The sequence below is a fragment of the Gambusia affinis genome, linkage group LG06, assembly GCF_019740435.1.
Source record: "Gambusia affinis linkage group LG06, SWU_Gaff_1.0, whole genome shotgun sequence".
In the NCBI taxonomy this organism is placed as follows: Eukaryota; Metazoa; Chordata; class Actinopteri; order Cyprinodontiformes; family Poeciliidae; genus Gambusia; species Gambusia affinis.
The window spans coordinates 3,301,184-3,322,506 of NC_057873.1; the positions used below are offsets into that span (position 1 = coordinate 3,301,184).

The window sequence follows — 21,323 nt, forward strand, 5'->3', positions numbered from 1 at the left end:
AATAATTCCTTTATGTAAATAATAAACAATTAATAAATAAACACAAATTATTTCTTAATTATTTAACAACTAAATAACTTTCATTAGAAACAAAAATTTATTTATTTATGGTTTATGAAGACATATTGGGTTTAATTAGATAGTAAAAATTATTCATGCTTACTTTTGGACACAAACTTCGCTTTCCGCTTCATTTTAAGACTTTAACTCTCTTTTTTAAAGTTGTGTTTCCTTTTTTAATAAGAAATTGAAGGGAATAAATAAGGATTGGTTTGTGCTGTTTGTGTGGAATAAGCCTCAGTTAATCCGACTGCAGAGCATCTGGTGGCTGATTCATGTGTGAACGTTTCCTTTCTGCTGAAACCCTGAAAATCCTCTGGGTTTAAGAGACGGTGGCTCAGATGGATCAAACGGCGTTTCTTCCCATCATTCTCAGCTTAAACGTCTCGTCTTCAGCTCCTTTCTTCTTCTCTGCTGCTCAGAGGAATCGCTTGCTTTAAGACGCCAAACCTTTAGGCTGCCAGACGTTGGAGCAGCAGCACAAATGGAAAACATGTCGAAGCGTTGTAGTTTATTCATCCTTATTGTTTTTATTTAATTCATGTGAACGACTGGCAGCCAAGCAACCACTGACCTACACAGATAAGTGAAAATACAAAATGGGAGTTTGGAAATAAGAAAATGTAAAGGGTTAAATTTCCACCAAAAAAATCTCAGAAATTTTCAAGAAAAAACAGAGAAATTTCAGAGTTTGAAAAGTAAAAAAAAAATGCTATAAAAAAGCTCAGATATTGATATTAACTTTTGAAATGTTGTAGAAAAAACAAAGAAATCTCTGAGCTTGGAAAGTTGCGAATTTGCTATAAAAAAACGTGGGAATGTCAGAGTTTGAAAGGCAAATATTTGCTAGAAAAATAATCCAAAAGTTCTGAGAACTCTCAGAAATTTTCCTGAAAGAAATTTAGCCAGAACATTTTGGGGTTTGAAAAGTTAAAGGAAATGCTAGAAAAAAACTGTAATTTTGAGAAATTTTAGAGAAAAAAAACAAAAAAAATTTGAGCTTCTTTTTTTTTTTTTGACTTTTCATACTCAGAAATTACTATATTGTTTTTTAATTTCTGAGATTAATCTTAAAATTCCTTCGTTTCCTCTGTCAGATTTTCTACTTTTCAAACTAGTTTAAATTAAAGTTAGCATCTTAGCATCTGCTTCTACTAAATGAAATGCTGTAGCATGTAGCGCTTTAGCATTAGCAGAACTGATCTTTTTGATTACAGCCACTGCAAATTACCAAAATAAAAGCATCTACTTATTATTACTTATTTCCAGCGTCTGTTGTTGCACAAACATAAAGTCAAACTCTGATTGGTTCAGGTGGATTATTGAACTATCTCTGCTGCATGCAGATAGTAATCAATACAATACATAGAACAAGTCACAACGTCCTTTCAGTAAGTTTGCATTTAATATTCCTCCTGTGCAAAAATGTATTTCATGCAGAAAACATTGCAGAAAGCTGCTGCCTGTCTGAGGAAAGGTTGGTGTGGATCTGTGGTTCTGATGCTCCTGGTTCCTGGACAGAAGGAAGAGCAGCGTTCAGCTTTTCATCCGGATTTCAGGAAGAATTCAAGCTCAAAGGAAACACTGTAAAAATGTTTTCATCCTTTTAAACTTCAGTTAGTTATTCTGTCATGCTCTCCAAACTGCAAGGCTGAGATAAAAACCAAATCTACCACGGCAAATTTATCAACTCTGAAATTTCCAATTTTATTCTATAAAATTTCTGAGGTTGAATAGTTGAAAATTTGCCAGAAACAAACTCAGAAATGTTTACATTAAAAACTCAGAAATTAATAAAAATTCCTATTTTTTTCCAGCAAATGTTTAAATTTTCAAACTACATTTTCTTATTTTTTTCATAAAATTTCTGCAATTAACATAAAAATGTGAGATTTCTCTTGCAAATTTACAATTTTTTTTTAACTCAAAGTTTTTTTTGTTTTTTTTCTAGAAATTTTGATTTTTTCAACTCAGCTTCACGTCACATGAAACTGAAATGTTTCCACATTCAGATACGAATTTTTTCGGTTCACTAAAGACATGAAATGCATCCACTAAACAAAAGGATGTAGAAGTTTTCTCTTCTTTTCCTTTTTCTCGGACTTTAACTTGACTAGAATCAGATGCAGTTCGTTTTTTCAGTGTGGTGGAGTTTGTTTCACCTCCAGACATCTGGCAGGTCAAAGGTGAGCGAGTCAGAGAGGAGGAGCCACCGATTGCTGTTCGCACCCTCGTCACCGCGTCTGTCCACCGGCAGAACGGAGCGGCAATTAAAGTGCAGAGAAAGTAAAACAGGAAGTAAAATAGATTTATTTTGACTTCCAACAGAAGAGGACTTTCTGTGGAGGTTAGCCAATCAGATTCCAGGGTCAATTTAAAGAGCTGAAAATGACTCTAAAATAACTTAATAATACAAACTATTCATTTTAGTTTAAATACTTTCATTTATTACCAGTTTTGTCTTAATTATTACAAGTCTGGCTTGTTTTTTGGTGATTTATTAATTCATCCATTAATTTGTTTTACAGTAATAGGTTGAGATTCACTGTAAAAACCTCTGATTGTTACCTGTTGTTAGAAGATTTTTCATCACTTCCTGGAAAGAATCCTCCACACTTCCTGATGAAGGAAAATACAAATTAAAAATGTAATTCTTCTTATACTTCTATTGTTTATTCATCTTTTATTAGAAAAATCCAGCTTTTAATTGGATCATGGTTATCCAGTGTGGGAAAAATGTTAAGAAAAAATGGGTTTTAACTAAGTAAGACATTTTTCATTTATATCAAAACAACTTTTAATTTGGTAGGTTATGACTTCCTGTTTGACTCGGGTATAAATGTGAGGCGAAACTTTTCAAAGTGGAAAACAGAGGAGAACAAGTGAGGCAGTTTATGTTGGTTCCAGCAAATAACGCAGAAAGAGGTCAGGATTTGAACCTGGGACCTTCTTGTTGCTAAGCAACATGACTACCAACCGCTTCATTGTGCAGCTAATAAAAGAGCTAGTGGACTCAAATGGGAAACTAAAAACAGTTAGTATTTAGTATTTCAGCAGAAAAATGACTTAAACATTTGGAAATTAATGCAGAAGAAAAAAACGAGTTTATTAACCTAAATAGATGAGGAGACGATTCAAGACTCCCGAGAGACTAAAAACTCAATTTAAAGGTTGAAACTAATTAAGCTACTGCTATGAAATGATCATTTATTCAGAAAGTTTTAGTGAATGTTGACTAGAGGAGCCAAAAAGTGCCATGCATTTGATTTATCTCAACATCTTGGTGCTAAAGCATCAACAAAACATCCTATCTGCAAAAAACCAGAATAGTAAAAAAATTACTGGGTGGTGCTCAGAGTGGAGGATACACACACACACACACACGCACACACGCACACACGCACACACCCACACGCACACCCACACACACACACACACAGAGCTTCTCCCATTACTAGATTCCGGCGGTTCAGTGAACCAGTTTGATGATAAAGTTATAATTTTTTTGTTTGTTTTATGTAAATGTTTTTGATTTAAGCTTTTAAGTTGTTTTTTTTTAACTCATTTACAGGCTGAAATATACAAATAAAACAAAAGAGTAACATTTGGTTTTATTCATATATGAGAGACAGAATATTCAAATATTCGTCTCTAGTGGCGTTCCTCAGGGATGAATTCTTGGACCTGTCCTATTTGAACACTCAGTTTCTGGTTCTAGTTTTAGGAAACGCGGCTTCACATTTCACTGCTACGCAGACGACACCAAGTTTACGTCCCAATAAAGTCAATAAAGAGAGTCGTCCTTTTGAAAGACATTCTTAAGGATTTAGATCAAGTTAAGGTTTGGACAGAGGTGAGTAAAGTAAGAAAGATTAGAACTACTTCAACATATTTATTTTACTCAAGTAAAAGTAAAAAGTTGCCATCCAAGAAATTACTTAAGAGTAAAAAAGTATTTGGTAAAAATATTTACTCTGGTTCTGAGTAATTGGTCAAATTATCAGTAATTTCATATTTAAAAAATACATCACCAGAAGGAGCAAAATACAGGGTTAAGCGGAAATTTTAAGGACCAAAATGAGAATAATTTATATAAGTAACGAAAAAATAAGAAAAAAAGAGACTTTCCCAAGTCAGTTTCTTTCGATTAAAAAAATTATTGAAGTTATAAAAATGTTTGACTTTTTACCTTTCTGAGATAAAATTCCACTAAATTTCAAATTTTCGTTCATCTGATAATGTAATTTTTAAATATTAAATGCTACTCTCAGTTGAGAACAATTTGTGGCGACTCTGGATCCGACAAACGGAAACATTTAAAGTTATAAATCAATTTATCTGAAAACTAAAGAATTATTGACTTAAGCTCCTGTATCTGGCTGAAAAGTTACTTGTAAATTAGTTTTGTCTCATTTCAAGTGTTTTAAGATATTTGGAATAAAAACTAGACCAAAATTAGTTTTTGTGTTTTTGCAGTGTATTTTCTAAACTACCCAAACTGCTGTTTTTAATACAGGAAGTTACTAAATGATCAATAAAGTGACTTATGAGCTAACTGGTTGCTTAAATCTGGAGAAACCACCAATGTTTGTGACATTGTAAGTTTGTAGAAAACCATTCGCAAACTTTCCCAGAATTCCCAGAAAAAACTGGTTTGTTGAGACAAGATGGCCGAACGTTGGCGTCAAAGGAGCGTTTTATCTTTGGCTCGGCGAATTTAAACCCCACTTTGCTCACCTCGGGTCAGACATGTTTACCAGTCTGCAGTCAGCAGAGACTGGGTGGGCCGAGGCGATTAGACCCACCCAGAGCCAGGGGTCAACAGCTGACCCTCCAAAACGTCCACAACCAATTACAGACAGTGACTGGGAGTTTGAACTCCGGCAGTGATGTCACGACTCCAGGGAGGTTATTCTCTTAAATTTCTAGTTTATTCTCTTCAATTTCTAACATTTATCTGTCAAACAGGTATAAGGAAAAACTAAACCTGCATCAACAGCGCCCACAAGTGTTTGAAATGAGCTACTGCACCCAGACGCAGAAATAGGAGATATCCAAACTACTGATAAAAACTTTTTTTTTCTTTCATTAAGGATTATATAAGCATTAAATCACATTTAATGTTGTTTAAAATTGTCCATAAAACGTCAAAAATATACAAATATACTTCTTATTTGTCTTAAAACTTAAAAAAACCTTTATTGTATTTATGTTAAAATAAATATTTTGGATATGGAAGACTGAAACTGACATAAAGAAATATAAAAGCAGGAATATATAAATTGATAGCCTTAAAATGCACCAGTTCATTTAAAAAAAATAGAACTTTGCCTCATGTTTTAGAAATAAATTGACCTTCATATTTATTTATTTTTTCAGTTTAGTTCTAACAACTTGGAAATAAGACAAAAATAACTTACAAGTAACTTTTCAGCGAAATATAGGAGCTTGTTTTGAGTCGATCATTCTTGAACTTTGATGAAAAAATACCTTTCCTAGCAGATTATTTTATTATGACAAGACATTTTTGCCATGCTGAAAGTGAAGTAATCTGCCAGCGGAACTAGAACTGGGTTGCTAGGTGACGGGCGGGGTCTCAAGGGGTTGCTAGGTAACGGCGCGGTGGCCGTTGAACGTGAAAGGTGAAATAATTTGTCAGAAGAACAAGGAAATTTTCATCAATATTAAATAAATTATTGACTTCAACTCCTACGTCTTTCTGAAAACTTGTACGTTAGTTTAGTCTTATTTCTAATGTTGCAGAATTTTTTTTTTTTTTAACCAAAAATACTTTGTTTTTCCAGTGAATAACGGTTGACAGCTGTGTTTCAGGTCTGTCTATATTATTCATGAAGTTGGAGAAACTTGCAGAGTGACGGTGAACACGCTGTTCCCAGCAGAGGCGGAGGATCCGCCGCTGAAACGAGGACGGAGAAATTTAATGGACAAAACGTGTCAAAAAGCGTTAAAAGTGGTTTAAAAACATTAGACTTTTATATTCCAGGCTATCTTTTTATTGTGAACTCCATGCAGTTTGTAATGATTTACCTTCATCTCCCTGGAAAAGCCGTTCCTGCTTTTGGAAATCTGCCGGCAAAAGTTTGGAGAGTTTTGCGCACCGAAACGCTGCAGCATTGGTTTTCTCCAAACATGGTGATTTTATTCATTTTATCGGATAATCGGAGAAAGTTGGTCCCCGGTGGAGCGTAGCGGTGGTTATCCCGGGCTGCACCGCCATGTCCGCTCGGATCAGACGGAGGTTTGGAGGCAGAAACACCCAGAAGGTCTGACGGACCGCAGCAGCTGCATCGGGATCAGCCTGTTATTTTAGGGGCCAATGTAACCTGATGCAACCATGTAGTCTAATGCATTCAGATGGGTAGTAACTAGTTATATTCACGCAGTTACCTTTACTTGAGTAACCTTTTTTTTAAATTAATTTGCTTAAACCAATACTATTTATTTTGTTTGAAGATTTAGCTTGAAAACTAAACATTTAGTTCACAAGCTAAACATTTATAGCTCCAAGCAAAAATATTTCACTTACAAATATCTAGTTAATAAACTAAATATTTAGCTTACAAACTAAATTTATTTAGGTTACAACATAAACATATTTAGCTAAAACTAATTTGCATAGCAAGCTAAATATTTAGCTTCAAACCACATAATTGGTTAAACTAAATTGTTTGTAAGCTACAAAATTAGTTAGGTTGCCAACCATTTGTTGAAGCTCATCCTAAATATTTAGTTTGGAGCTAAGAATTTAGCTTGCATACTAAATATTGCAAGCTAAACATGTACACTTAGCCTGTTGTAAGAAAAATGATTGGGGGTTTATTTCTTCAAAGTCATATTTTCACCATGTTTTTCATTCATTTATATGTCAGTTTCAAACTAAATATTTAGCAGTGAAAATATTTAGTTTGAAAGTAATTTTTTTTAGATCAAAACTAAATATTTACTTGGCCATTTATTCTTTGTTGAAACTCATCTTAAATATTTAGTTTCTAATTAAGAATTTAATTTGAAAACAAAACATTTGCTGGAACCAAATGTTCAGTTTACAAACTAAACAAGTAGTTTGAAGCTAAATATGTAGCTCACTAATTAAATATTTAGTTTGTAATATTTATCTTGTGGCTAAACTTTTGTTGAATTCTGTCCTAAAGATTCAGTTTGGAGCTCAATATTTAGCTTACAACTAGATATTCTGTCCATGCATCCATTTCCTACCACCCTCGTCCCAAACGGGGTCGGGAGGTGCTGCTGCCTCTCCAGCGAACATTTCGGTGGAGAGGCGGGGTCACCTGGGCAGGTCGCCAGTCTGCCGCAGGGCAACAACTAAATATTATTTAAGCAAATTAAATATTTAGTTTGAAATGGTTACATATATAAAAGAATTAAAAACAATGATGGTGAAAATATGAGTTTGAAAAAAAACAAAAAACATTTTTGAGTTAGACTAAATAATCCAAGTTGCTGCTGTGTATTTTTGACTAATGGTACAATTGGCACTCCATACATATTATCTACATTTGCTTTTTTTTCTAGCTGAAATCACATCACAGGTAAAAATGAAAACACAGAAAATGGTTTAAGAACTATTATTGAAAATGATTTATTGGCTGTTGCTGCAGATAATTATTGATATTCCCAGATATCTCATGAGATTATACCTGGGATTATTTGCTGTTTCAATCACTTTACAACAAAGATGTCGAACCAGAGTTCAAAGTAGTCCTGAAATTAAAGACCATTCTTTGCATGCTTAATTTAATTTATTTAACTACTGTGAAGTTGTAAAAAGAAAAAGAAAAAAAAAATCACTCAGATCCTGAAAGCGAGTTTAAAAATCTCAGAACAAGATAATTACAGCAGATTAGGAAATAAAAAGACTGATTTCCACATAGAGTCAAAAATAATCAGATTTTAATCCCTGAGTTGAAAAAACTCCCACAGATGGTGAAGCTTAAAATGCTAAAGAACTACATTCTAAAATCCAAGTAAGATGATTTTATGTATAGTTGAAAAAAACAACAACAATGTTCCGTTACAAAAATCAATAAAAGCTACAAAATGTTTTAAAAAGAAAAAAGGTTTGGCCTTAATGCTTCACAAACTTCGATGTGTTTTAAGTAACAGACCAACTAAAAGTGAAATGGAACAAAAAAAAGTATAATGAAAGTAAAAATCTAACAACAGAAACTTGTTAAATCCATTATTTGAATATGGATATTGCACTGCAAAAACTGAAAATCTTCTGTTTTTGGTCGTTTCTAGTGATAATATCTTGGTGCACTTGAAATAAGACAAAACTAACTTTACAGCTAAATATAGGAGCCGGTTTTAAGAAAATAAATCCTCAACATTGATGAAAAATTACCAGTTCTATTGGTAGATTAGTTCACCAATGAGATATTTTCCCCATTAAACTACAGCAAAAATACTTGGTGAGATTTTGTTTTTGCAGTGCACAGATGTAATTTGTAGCATAAATACCCAAAGTTTTGAGGTATTTTTGATTTACTACAAACTACCTTACAAATAACCTTTCAGCAATATATTGAAGTGTATTTTAGGTTAATAATTCCTTAATATCAATGAAAAAAATACTAATTACACTGGGAAATATTAAGAAGTTATTGACTTAAAATAAGTTTATAAAAATTGCTGAAAAGTTACTTGTTAGTTTTGTCTTAATTGAAGTGAACTCAAAAGTCCCTGTTAGGATTTTGTGCTTCTGCTGTGTTCAACAAATAATCGACTTATTGGTGCTGAGAAAATGCACACCACACTTTTCAGATTTAAAAAAAAACTTTTTTTCTTTCCCTTTCACACTTCTGTGCTTGAAATCCCAGTGAAGTTTGTGTGAAACCTTCACAACATGTGGGAGGGGGGAAAGTTATTCAAGGAGTAGAAATGGTTCTGTGCTTCCAGCTCAGCAGAACCAGCGTGAACGCTGAACGCTACACGTGTGCAAACGAGTTCTGGTGTGAGGAGATCAGCAGACGTGTTTGAGGTTTGCACCGTGTCTGATGGGGGCGCTGTAGGCCGAGTGCCAGTCCCGCTCAAAGACGGCCTTCAGCTGGGACTGGACGGTCGGGTCCGGCGAGTCCGTCTGGTTCACGACCAGCGCCGACCCGGCAGTGTTCAGGAAGTAGTCGCCCGACCAGTTAGACGTCCCTGAGGACAAAAACACACATTTTTATAAATATATTCCAATTCATTTAACTCTCTTTCCCACTTTAAGAAACTGAATCTCTCTGGGCGTTAAGGAATAAAAAATTTTTTTTTTTTCGATTTCCAATTTTAAATGTGACTTATTATCCTTGAACTGGTTCAGGCAGATTTATGGTCTACACAAAGCATGTTTCTTTTGCCCCCAATCATTCACAGTTTAGCTGTCTTAAGGCGTCCTGTCACTTTAAATCTCAGTAAGCTGCTGCTGGCCACACCACCGAAACTCAACGTTTACATTCGCACGAGAAAATGCTTGGAATTATGCAATCTTTGTACGCCTTTGAAAAGCAAAAGTTGAGCCTCCTGCACAACCAATAAGAATACAGAAAGTGGTTTCTGAATGATAAGTCAACAACAAAACACTGGTCTTTTCCAGCAGCCATTGTACCAGCTGAGCATTTGTGCCGCAGCTCAACTTGGGTTGCTAGGTAACGTGCTGAAGTTCCACTGGGGTTGCTAAGCAACGGGCAGTGCCTGCTGATTTGTGACATTAGTATAACTATGACTTTATTCTGGTAATCAGAGTCGGGTAGTAACTAGTTACATTTACTCAGTTACATTTACTTCAGTAACTTTTTGACAAAATTTTACTTCTAGGAGTATTTTTACTACGCTGTACTTTGAGTAATTTTATTGTGAAGTATCTCTACTCTTCCTTGAGTAAAATTTTAGGTTTTCTACCCACAAAACATGTTTTAACCCAAAACTTCACCAGACTCACACACACTGCAGAGTTTATTAAAGTTTTTTTATTGAAAGAAACAGATTTAGAAAATTTGTATTTTGCCTGATTTTGTTATGTTTTGTTACTTATATAAATATTTGTCATTTATTTTGTCTTTAAAATACCAAACTTGACTTTATATTTTGGTCCATCTGATGATGTAATTTTTAAATATTGAATGATTGATAATTTGATCAGTTTCTCAGTACTTTTTACCAAATACTTTTCTACTCTTAGTTTGTAATTTCTTGGGTGGCTACTCTTATTTTTACTTTTACTTTTGTAAAACTATGTTGAAGTTACTCTTCAGTTTTTGGTTACTCTGCCCTCCTGTGATGGTAATACTATCATTTTATTCTCATAACTAAAACAATACAATCGTTTGGTGTTAAAACTACGTCACAGAGTTGATCTTTGACGTCCAAATATAATGAAGCTGTAAAACAAGACGGCCGCCCTGACATCACTCTGAACTGAACGGAAACACAAGGAGTGAATTGAAGAAAAAAAAAAAAAAAAATCCATATTTTCCAATAATTAAACCATCAGAACCAAAGATTAAATCAATGGGTTTATCTTACCGATATACGCCACTTTGTCAGTCACCATGTACTTGTTGTGGTTCACTCTTGCGTAGGGAATCGCTTTCTGCCTCGGGTCGGCGGGAACCGTAAACAGCCTCTGAAAAACCCCGACACCGAACACACCCCGGCTTCGTTACCGTGGCAACCGGCCCAGCGTAACCGCGGCCGTGTCTTTCAGGATTGGGCGCCACTCACCACCTGGACGTCCAGCTTGTTCCTGTAGTCGTGAACCGAAGCCAGAGACTTCAGGAAGGGCAGCATGACGGGCGGAGAGTGAGGCCAGCAGCTGATCAGCAGACGAACTTTGACCTTCCTCTCGTACGCAGACCGCCTCAGCTGCGTGTCGATGTCGGCCCAGTACCTGCACACAGCGCAAAAAAAAAATCAAACCGAAAATGGAGGCGACTATTTTTAAATTACAGTTAACAAGGGAGAGGGAATGATTTTACAATTATCAACTGTAATGAGTTTTTAAAACTTACAACAAAGTATTAGCTAACTAAAAACTTTAATACCAGGATAAAGACATAATATTACAGAATAAAGTCCTAAAATGAAGAGGATAATAAAATAAAATAATATTTTTAACAGAACTAAGTCATAATATTACAAGAATAAAATCTTTATATTTCCAGGATTATGTCGTAATATTGACAGAATAAAGTTGGACTGTGGTAAAATGAGGAATATTGATCATCTTATTTAGTTATACTTTAGTATCGGTTTTATAAATAATTAGATACTACATCTGTTCACACATCATTAGATTATTATCAGCACCAGTTTGTCTTAATTTGTAAATTTTGGCTAATTTTAGCCTCTGAATTTGATCGATTGACTTGAAAACTGAAGACATGGTGGATCCAACGTTATCAAGATTTAATATTCTGAATTTTATTTATTTTATTTCTTATTTTTTTCAGTATTTTCTTCTTTTTCATTCTTCTTGGCCACAGTAATCCACATGATGCTACCGCTAGCATTGCTAAAATCCACTCAGCTTTACCTTTTCGGGTGCGTATACTCCGTAGTGGGCAGGTAGTTCATGACAGCGATGTAGATGAACTCCTCTGCATCATCAATCACGCTGAGAAGCGACTGAAGATCCGGAGTCCTGCCGGCGGCGCAGAAGGACGGAGGAGAGCTCTGAATGGGAGAGGAGAGTTAGCAAAACAGAAAACAGGAAGTAGGAGTTTGGTGTTGCTGGAATAAAAGCTGATCCTCACAGAGAGGTAAGCGCTGGACGGCGTGCTGTTCAGCGGCAGCTGGAGCGGCGTGTCTTTGTTGTACAGCGTGGAAAAGGTGGATGGCCACGGCGACGGGATGGACTGGCTCCCTCCAACCAACCAATAAGCTTCAAAGATCTTCTCCAGGTCTGAGGCCAGGCAGCTGCAGTTGTAGACGACGGCTCCCAGCTCCTTCACCTGGACAACCGTGGAGCCACATGTTTCACAGGGGAATCTGAGGCTGCGTTCACACCAGCCCTGTTTAATCCACTTTAAACCGACTCCTGTCCGTTTGTCCAGAAGGTCCGGTTCGGTTGTGGAGGTTTGAATCGAACCAAAGAGCGAACTCTGGTTCACCTACAAACCCTGGTGTTGGTTCTGTTGAAATGAACCCTGGTTCGGTTCAAATGCATGTGTGAACGCCAAGCGGACCATAAACCGCTCCAAAAGCAGGACGTGAACTACAGCCCAGGGCATTCCGGGTAAATACAACCAAAACAAACATGCTAGTCTAGTGCTATCAATAGAAATGACTTTTGCTGTTTAACCAAAGACAAAAGAGAAATCCTACAACCAGTAAAATCTGATGCCACTCCAATCAAGCCGAGTCTACTGAACTATCAGGTGGAAAACAAGAGGGAGTCTCGGTTCTGTATCTCGTTCCTTCATTTTATACATACATGGATTTGATTCAGGGGTACTCCAATCACAAAACATGGCATTTATATAATATTTTTGAGTTTTATAACAGTAGTGGACATTGCAGCAGCTGATGGAGCTTAAAAAGTTTAGGATCTTCTGATAGATCAGAACGCTACACAAGCTCTCCTTTCACACTTCAAACACATGCAAAAATTAACATCTTCCCCTCTTTTGCAATTGCATTTGGGTTTGTACTGGTTCTAAAAAACGGCCGAGGTTGTTAGAAGAAATCCAGACCTTCTGGCAATAAGTTCATGTTTTTAGTGCCTAGAAAATGAGCCGTTTAAAAAACCTGCGGAATGTAACGACACAAATGAGTAGGCGCTGCCCGTTGCCTAGCAACCCCAGCGGAACTCCACCACAACCTGTACAATGGCTGCTGGAAAAGACAAGTGTTTTGTTGCTGACTTACCAACCAGAAACTAGAGGTGTGAGATGTTACATATTTTGGTATCAATCCAATACCAAGTGAACACAGGACCAATATCGCCAATATTAATATCGATACTTTTTAAGTATCATCAAACTTTAGACCTTTCTGTGGGTTTTCTTTTTAATTATTTTGCTAAAGCCTAGGACAGAATCTAAATAAAGTTTATAAGTGTCTATAAAATGTTTTAATAACATATCAGCATAATAAACAGAAATATTAGGAAAAACTAAAATTTATGTGCAGTATTTTCTAAATAAAAGCTGTCACTTGAGAGAAAATCAAAGCAAAATATCTTTTACGGGATACTTAAACTACAATACAACAATAAAATTAAATTTCAAGAAACTAAAGTATAAATCTTACCAAGCTAATATTTATATGATATTGATAGACTTGGTATCAATATTATTGATATTTTGTATCGATCCACCCACCTCTACTGCTTGCTCCATTCTTGTTGGTTGTGCAGAAGGCTCTACTAATGCTTTTTACGGAGATGTACAGTTGTATAATTGCAGCCATTTTCACTCAAACAGCTTCAGATAGTCATAACTGAGCAGGGAGAAATCTCATTATCTAAGAATGATAAAAATGTATTAAACATGTTTAGTAGCATTTCCAGCTGTACCTGCGTCAGGGACCTCCAGTCCATGTTGGCGCTGCCGATGTAAAGGTGCTTCTTGTCTACCAGCCAGAACTTGGTGTGAAGAACCCCGGTGGTGAGCGCCCTCATGTTGACCGTCCTGACGTCGGCTCCTGAAACACAGCTGGGCTTTAGCAGGCGCTCTTTGTTAATAATCAGATTACAGCCAATTATTCTAAAGATGCACAAATAGATGTGAAGTTCAGAGGAGAATCGGTTATGAGCTGATTTTTCTGCGAAGGAAAACGGCCAAGTGATTACAAAAAGTTTTTCTATTTGTGGATTTTTTTTTGTTGAAAAATTTGAAATATTTGAAAGAAAATGCAGCATGAGAATCTGAAATACATGGAGAAATGCTAGCGCAGTTTGTTTCGCTTGGTGCTGATTGGCTGAAGGCACAAAACAGGAAATGAGGGAAAATGTAGCGCCTAGCGGTAGCGCTAAGATGGTTTCCACTGAGTGTATTAATGCATTTCAACTTATATTTGGTGTTTTAACTATTAAAATAGGCAGCTTGATTAATCTTTTAGAGGGAATTTAAAATATTCACAAGTCTTTCTGTATACTGAGAGTTTATTTCTGAATGAATATAATTTATAAATGCAAAAACGTATAAAGGCATACTTTTATAAGTCACAAAAAGGGCTTAATTATTTTAATTAGTGGTTGGACTTGATCAAAATTTTAATTAAGTTAATTGCAAGATTTGTAATTAATTAATCATGACTTAATAAAGCTAAATACCAACCAAATTTAGGTTGTTCTAGCATCTTTACAAGCTTTTCTACAGACTTATCTGGAATTCCTCTGAGATACTTTTTAGAAAAATATTCAGAATTTGATTTTGATCATGTTTTCTGTATAACAGAGTGACAGTGTAATTAGCTTGTGCACTTTTTTTTTCTTGAATTCAATCTCTTAAAGGGAAAGCGGCAAAAACGTTACACTTCAATTAAAAACCAAACATTAACTGCGAGGGTTTAGCAGTTGCTGCTGTGAAGGTAAACGAATCACCTGAGTCGTTGAGCAGTTTGAGGTCAGCTTGTGGTTTCCCCTCCTGCGAATCGACTGCAATCCGAACTCGAAGCTTCCCGGAGAGTTCAGCCAGCCTCTTCAAAACTTCCTCCCCCTGCGCAAACAGAAGCCGCCACTACACACTGCACTGCAAAAACCAGGAAATCTCACCAAGTGTTTTTGGTTTGATTTCTAGTGTTTCCTGGTTCACTTGAAATAAGACAAAACTAACTTAAAAACAACTTCAGCGAGAAACAGGAGCTTATTTTAAGTTAGTATTGATGAAACGGTTCTAGTTCCATCTGTAGAATGATCCGCTGTGCCGTTACTTAGCAACCCCGGCCAACCCCAGCCCGTTACTTAGCAACCCAGTTCAAGCTCCGCTGGCAAATTATTTCACTTATAATATGGGAAAAATGTTTTGTTATACATCATTAAGGAATTATTTATTTAAACAAACTCTGATGTCACGGAAAGAAACATCGACGTTTTGAATGTTTTTTAATTCACTATTCAATAAATATTACATCAATTTAGCATAAGTGGCTGGTAATATCTTTTTTCAGCACAATCTTCTCTTTGAATTATAAGAAAATATTTTACATTAATTATATCAAATTAATTATTTTTCCCACAGTTCTTACGTTTTTTTTGCTTTGGTCTTTTTCTTGCTAGGCTAGCTTGAAGAGCAAAGCAGCGTGATGAATTTGTCTGAGAACGAGGATCAAAAATAAGATTTAAATAAATTGTTTTAACTTGTATTTTACTATTAAAAAATATGTAATAGCAAAACAAAAAATGAGGAAAATTTTAAGATTAAAAAATGTATCAGATTTAATTCTCTTTACTTTTCCATCCAACCTTCTGAGGTGCCACAGCGCCCCCTGGCGGCCTCCACTTTGAAAAACCCTGTACTATTTATACTAGGAACTATATAAAGTACTGTGTTTTGTGTTTTTGCAGTGTAGAGGACGTTGGGTTGGCTCTGACCTGGGAGGCGGAGGGTTCGTGGGTGCTGGTGTCCTCGTTAGTGAGCGTCCAATAGAAGGAGGCGATGTCGACGCTGCTGCGCGCCTCGCTCATCAGGCGGACCCACGCCTGGAAGATGGAGGGGTTGCTGGTGCTGGAGTTGAACTCCATCCCCTCAGGGATGCTCTCCACCAGAACGATCCTGACCGGGGCGAAGAACCGGAAGTGTCAGGAATTACAAACCGTCACAGTCGGGTTCCACAGAAACTCCAAGTAAAGAACCTTCGACCTTGGAAACTTTACTAATTTAATCAGAGAATATTAAAGTTTTTTTGTATTGTAAATATGTAAAATGGATCTCAAAATGTTTGATTTTCTTTGGTGTAAATTTATTCATTTTTCTTCCCTTTTAGCTCTAATATTATGTAAAAAACAAGAAGTTTTTTAAGTGTTCATACTAACTAACTTTTTCCATTTTTGTCAAGTTAAAACTTGAAACTTCAATGTGTTTTATTCATATTTTAAAATACAGACAATGTAAATGTTGGCCTAATTTCCATCCATCCATCCATTATCTGAACACCCTTCTTCCCTAATGGGTCAGGAGGGTTGCTGGTTCCTCTCCAGCTACGTCCCGGGCGAGAGGCGGGTTCACCCTGGACAGGTCACCAGTCTGTCGCAGGGCAACACAAAGACAAACAACCATTCACACACACACTCACACCTAGGGAGAATTTAGAGAGACCAATTAACCTGACAGTCATGTTTTTGGACTGTGGGAGGAAGCCGGAGAACCCGGACAGAACCCACCATGCACAGGGAGAACATGCAAACTCCATGCAGAAAGACCCCGGGCCGGGAATCGAACCCAGGACCTTCTTGCTGCAAGGCAACAGCTCTACCAACTGCGCCACTGTGCAGCCCGTTGGCCTGATTTGATGTTCTAATTAAAATCTTAGCTCCGCTAACACTAAAGCGCTACACCAAAATAGTAGCAGGAGGAAGCTAATGCTAACGTGCTAACGCCAGACATTAGCACATCAAAGATGTTAAACTTTATTTACAAAGCAGCCAAGTTAATTTAAATCTAAACGTTTTCAAAGTTTGCAAAAATGCTAAAACACAGGGCTGGACAAGATGGCTACAAAACATATCATGACATGAGCTTTTAATATCATTATTGATAATCATTGATTAGTTTTTTGTTTTAAATATCTAAAGTCAGGGGTGGAAATAAAAATTTTTCTCTACCAGCCACTGATTGTTTCTTTTGATTAAAAACTCCACCTGTACAAGCAAATTATATAAAATATGAAGTTTATTCTTAACTCTATGAAAACCGGTTTATTGACAATATGTTTGCCATACAGATGTAGATATACTGACTAGTTTAACATAAATATGGACATCTTAACAGCGGTACAACTCAATAAGTTCACTTGAAGTATTCACTATTGATATTTTGTTATTGAGTTATTTTCCAGCATTATTAAACTGCTAAGTGAAAAATTAGTTGAGCTTTTAGCACATTACCGCTAATGTTAGCGTCTTTGCTTACTTGCAGGGGTCTGAGCAGGACTCCACCGCCTCCTGAAGGCGGCTGCTGATGGAGGCAGGATGGTGGAACGATGAACCTGCCGACTTCGCTGACCCCGCCGACCTCGGGCTCAGGATGTTGTAGAGCGCCATGGCAGCCAGAAGCAGACAGACCACGGCGGCCAGAGCGATCTGACACCTGGCGAACTGACGGAGAAACGGCTGCAGTTATTTATTTATTCTGTTTATCCTGAATCAGAGCAACAGGAGAAACTCACCAGCTGCGCTCTGCGGGAGAATTCCTGCCTCCGTCTCTCCGGATCCACCATCTGCACACAAATTCACTCAATTACGCTCAACTCTGTGGGGATTTTCATATGAAGCTGGATCTGGAAACTGCAATCAACAACACGGGTTAGATGATCATTTAGCTTTGTGAGAAGCGAAACCAGTTATGTGACTGAAACTGGAATAATACCTTCTGGTCGTTTTACATTTTCATAATTTATCAAATCAATAACTTCCTGTTTTTGCAGAATAATCTCGTGACTCTCAATGAAACCTGAAATACACTTAAAAAAACAAGAACTAAGAGGTTTAAAATGCTCTATCAGCATTTTAAAACATTTTAAATAATCTTTACAGACCAAGACTTTAATCAGTAACAGCTCATGTGTAATAGGTTTTAATAAGTGTTAAAGTTAATAAAATAATTAGGTTTTTCAGTAATATTTTTATTTATTGAATGTGTGTATTAATGGTTACCGGGTTATAGGTGATGTCCGACTTCATGTTTCTGTTTCTGTCCGATTTTTCTCTAAGAATCTGAGAAAACATGAAGAAAATAAAAATATTTCACATTTTTCAGCCAAAGAACAAAAAACTCTGAATAAAGAACCAAAGAGAGAGAGAACAAAACAGAAGCTGTTCTATTCTTTCCAAACACAACAAACGGAAATTTCCAAACAGAAAGACAATCAGCAAAGACACACAGCTGTTTTGTTTATAGATTTCCAGGCACAAAGTGCCATTTTTAACACATTCAAGAGACCATGTTACCTGCAGGTGTAAAAATGCTACATAGAAAACATGACTTAAAAGAAATTTGACTTCCTGATTTAACGCCTTGAAATTGGGCCTCTGTCTCTTTAAGAAGCTCCTGCTCTTTCTGAAACTCCGCCTTCAGGACGTTATCAGTATAGCACTCCTGTATGAAAGCTGCAGAATGTAAATTTAGTAAAATAAACAAACATATATTTAAAAACTGTCACTATGGGGCGTACTCCGGTGGCGTAGAGGTTAGCGCGCCCCACGTTTGGAGGCCTTCAGTCCTCGACGCGGCCGTCGCAGGTTCGATTCCCGGACCCGACGACATTTGCCGCATGTCTTCCCCCCTTCCCTGTCACCCTGCTGATGTATAAGGGACACTAGAGCCCACAAAAAGACCCCCTGGTGGGGGAAAAAAACAAAAAACTGTCACTATGTTATGACAGGATTGTATGTATAATCTGTGAAAAAATGTAACTCCTCTGTCTTCTCTCAGTTCTGACCAATCAGAGCAGGGAGGCGGGTCTTATCGCTGTCAGTCACCTTCTGTGCTATGCTACAGCTAGCATAGCTTATTGTGAACGCTAAAGCTAGTTAGCATAGCCACAGATGGCAGCAGATAAACGGCTTGTCTGTGAGTTGTTCCTTCACCCTTAGCACATTTAGCAGTGAGTACATGAGGATGATTGACAGTGTTAAGACCCTCCTCCTGCCTCTGAGCTGCTGCTGGCTGCTCTCAAACATGCATGAAAGAATCAAATTAACACCTCGGGTTTGTTTTTGATGATGGAATAACATTCTAATATTATGAGAAGCTTAAAAAAAGGTAAATTTTACTTAATGCTGCCCCTTTTAAGGAACTGGGGAAGTTCAGATGCTGACAGCAGGAATGTGGCTGTAAAATCCCTGAGACGGCAGTCATGAGAGTTTCTGCCACAAGAGAAACATGTGAGGCATCTCTGCAGCTGGAACAGGACCGCTGCAATTAGATCAAACTGTTCTTTAACTTCAAAACTCAAACATCCCGCGATCCTCAGGTTATATTTAAAAAAAACATGTTATGATCCAGCTGCTATGTTTCTGCTAAAATCTAATATTCTACTTCTACTCTGTGAACATGTTGGTAAGAGGAATCTGTTCTCATTTTCCCTGCCATCTCCTTTAATGAGTTTAACTAAACGACTGATGTGATGGAAATGTTTCATAGTTTTGAAAATGCACTAAAAAAAAACAAAATTTTACCAAGTAATTTTGGTCTAATGTCTTATAACACTTGAAATGAGACAAAACTAACTTATAAATAACTTTTCAGTAAGATATAAAAGCTTGTTTATAGTAAATGATTCCTTAATATTGATGGAAAAGTGCTGCTTCCACAAGGCATTTTTTCCCATAAATGAAATAATCTGCCAGTGGAATTAGATTGTGGTTACTAGGAGACGGGCCCGGGTTGCTAGGTAACGGCACAGTTACAGTTAGTTATGAATTGAGTGGAATAGTCTACCAATGGGAATAGTGCTTTAAAAAAAAAAAAAATCAATGCTAAGAAATTATTTACTTTAAACAAGAACATATTTATTGCTGAAAGGTCATTTGTAAGTTAGTTTTGTGTTATTTTAATATACTAAGACATTTGCACCAGAAACTAATCCAGAATACTTGGTAAGACTTTGTGTTTTTGCAGTGTGTAACTTTACCTTGTTACTGTTAACATTAACCTTAGCTCCTCTCTGTGAAACCAAACTTCTGTACCTGTTGAGAATAGTTTAATCCTTCAGTCCTGTGACAGCTATTTGCTAATTAATTTAATAAGAAAATACTTTATTCATTCCAAAGTCATAATTCATCTGACCTTCAAAGAGTTGCAGTAGATAGTGAGGATGAAGGCAGTAAGAATTTCCAGTAGCAGCCAATGAATCCAACTGAAGAATGTTGCAGTATGAGTGTCTCATGACTGTCATCACATGCTAACAGCTCAATTTCCAAGCAGAAGAAATTATATTTTACAGTAATAAGTCCCGAATGACATCATCAATTGTTGACTGCTAATCCACGTCAATTGGTTGATAATCTTTGTCTGGTTAGAAATCAGAAAGACGTTGGAGTTGGGGATAGGAAAATAAACAATATAATCGATGGAGGAAATGGTTTGAATTTAAAGGAACTTCCCAACACATTGTTCACGAACTGGAACTAGGAAATCCCAACTTCCGAGTACTAAACGCACCGTTAAACTTTCAGAAACTGATAGCGAATATGAATGAAATAAAAATAAAATCTGCCCCATTTATAGCTAAAATAACTCACATGTTGTTTACATTGAACTGAGGAACGAAAATAAAAAACAAAGGAACTATGACTTTTGTTTTTCTGACTCATCTTGTGATAAACTGTTGCGAATTAAGTCAAACACGCATTTCGCAGTAAGTGAGTTCACGTCTACTTCACCGTATAACTATAAAATAACCCATCTAAAGTCTGGAAAACAACTTACATTGTTTACGTGAGATGAGAGGAACGAAAGTCGCTGACAGAGCAAAACCATAAAAAAAACTAACTTTCAGTTAAAAATAATAGAAAAACTCCCAACTCACCTGTCAACATGGGTTAAAAATCCTTCGATAACTGCGTCTAGGTATTCTCTTTACACAGAATAATGGTTAAATACGCGTTTAACTGACAACACATTGAGAAAACAGATGTTAAGCGATATATCTGTCACAGTTTAGTGCTAGCTTCATACAGAACCAGCAACAGCGAGATGGGCAGGTGGTCATGTGATCCAGCGAAGCAGCCAATCAGAACTGAGACTGCATCGTGACGTAATCCACGAATTCCACAATTGACAATATCACTTTTTACCACACGAGGCCGCTGTTTTACACTACTCGTTCTTGGCTGCACTTTTGGATAGTGAAACGTGGGCTGGTAATATGTATCTATTTACATAAAATAAAAAATTAAAGGAAATATTTATATATTCTGAACATAATAGTCCTTAATTTATTTTATTTATAGGGGAGGGGTATTTAAAAAAACATTTTCCAGCAGTGGAAAATATATTTACTTTGTGATAATCAAGAAATTAACATGTTTGACTTTGGACATTCGACAATGAGTCTAATAACTGGCTAAAATAATA

General features: G+C 36.5%; 1 protein-coding gene and 1 long non-coding RNA gene across 2 annotated transcripts; both read right to left on the reverse strand.

Moving 5' to 3' along the window:
- Positions 1-332: 332 nt before the first annotated feature.
- LOC122832921 lies at positions 333-6,377 on the reverse strand. The gene is made up of 4 exons (XR_006370890.1): positions 6,109-6,377; positions 2,629-2,679; positions 2,223-2,303; positions 333-1,573 (listed from the first exon to the last, which is right to left on the reverse strand). It is a non-coding gene; the product is annotated as an uncharacterized LOC122832921 (long non-coding RNA).
- A 1,279-nt stretch (positions 6,378-7,656) lies between these two features.
- pld3 (phospholipase D family, member 3) lies at positions 7,657-20,965 on the reverse strand. Its single transcript, XM_044120093.1, has 12 exons — positions 20,776-20,965; positions 17,900-17,959; positions 17,413-17,463; positions 17,157-17,341; positions 15,620-15,800; positions 14,630-14,744; positions 13,601-13,728; positions 11,838-12,035; positions 11,618-11,757; positions 10,807-10,972; positions 10,609-10,708; positions 7,657-9,246 (listed from the first exon to the last, which is right to left on the reverse strand). Exons 2-12 carry the CDS (start codon positions 17,924-17,926, stop codon positions 9,065-9,067), a joined length of 1,473 nt encoding a protein of 490 aa, XP_043976028.1. The 5' UTR covers positions 17,927-17,959; positions 20,776-20,965; the 3' UTR covers positions 7,657-9,064.
- Positions 20,966-21,323: the final 358 nt, after the last annotated feature.

Bases quoted from the DNA above. Each gene is read 5' to 3' on its own strand.
- pld3 (XM_044120093.1), bottom strand. From the start codon at position 17,926: ATGAAGTCGGACATCACCTATAACCCG. The intron at 17,464-17,899 runs GTAACCATTAAT...ATTTGTGTGCAG, and splicing joins CGGACATCACCTATAACCCG to ATGGTGGATCCGGAGAGACG. The intron at 10,973-11,617 runs GTAAAGCTGAGT...CGCTGTGTGCAG, and splicing joins GAGTATACGCACCCGAAAAG to GTACTGGGCCGACATCGACA.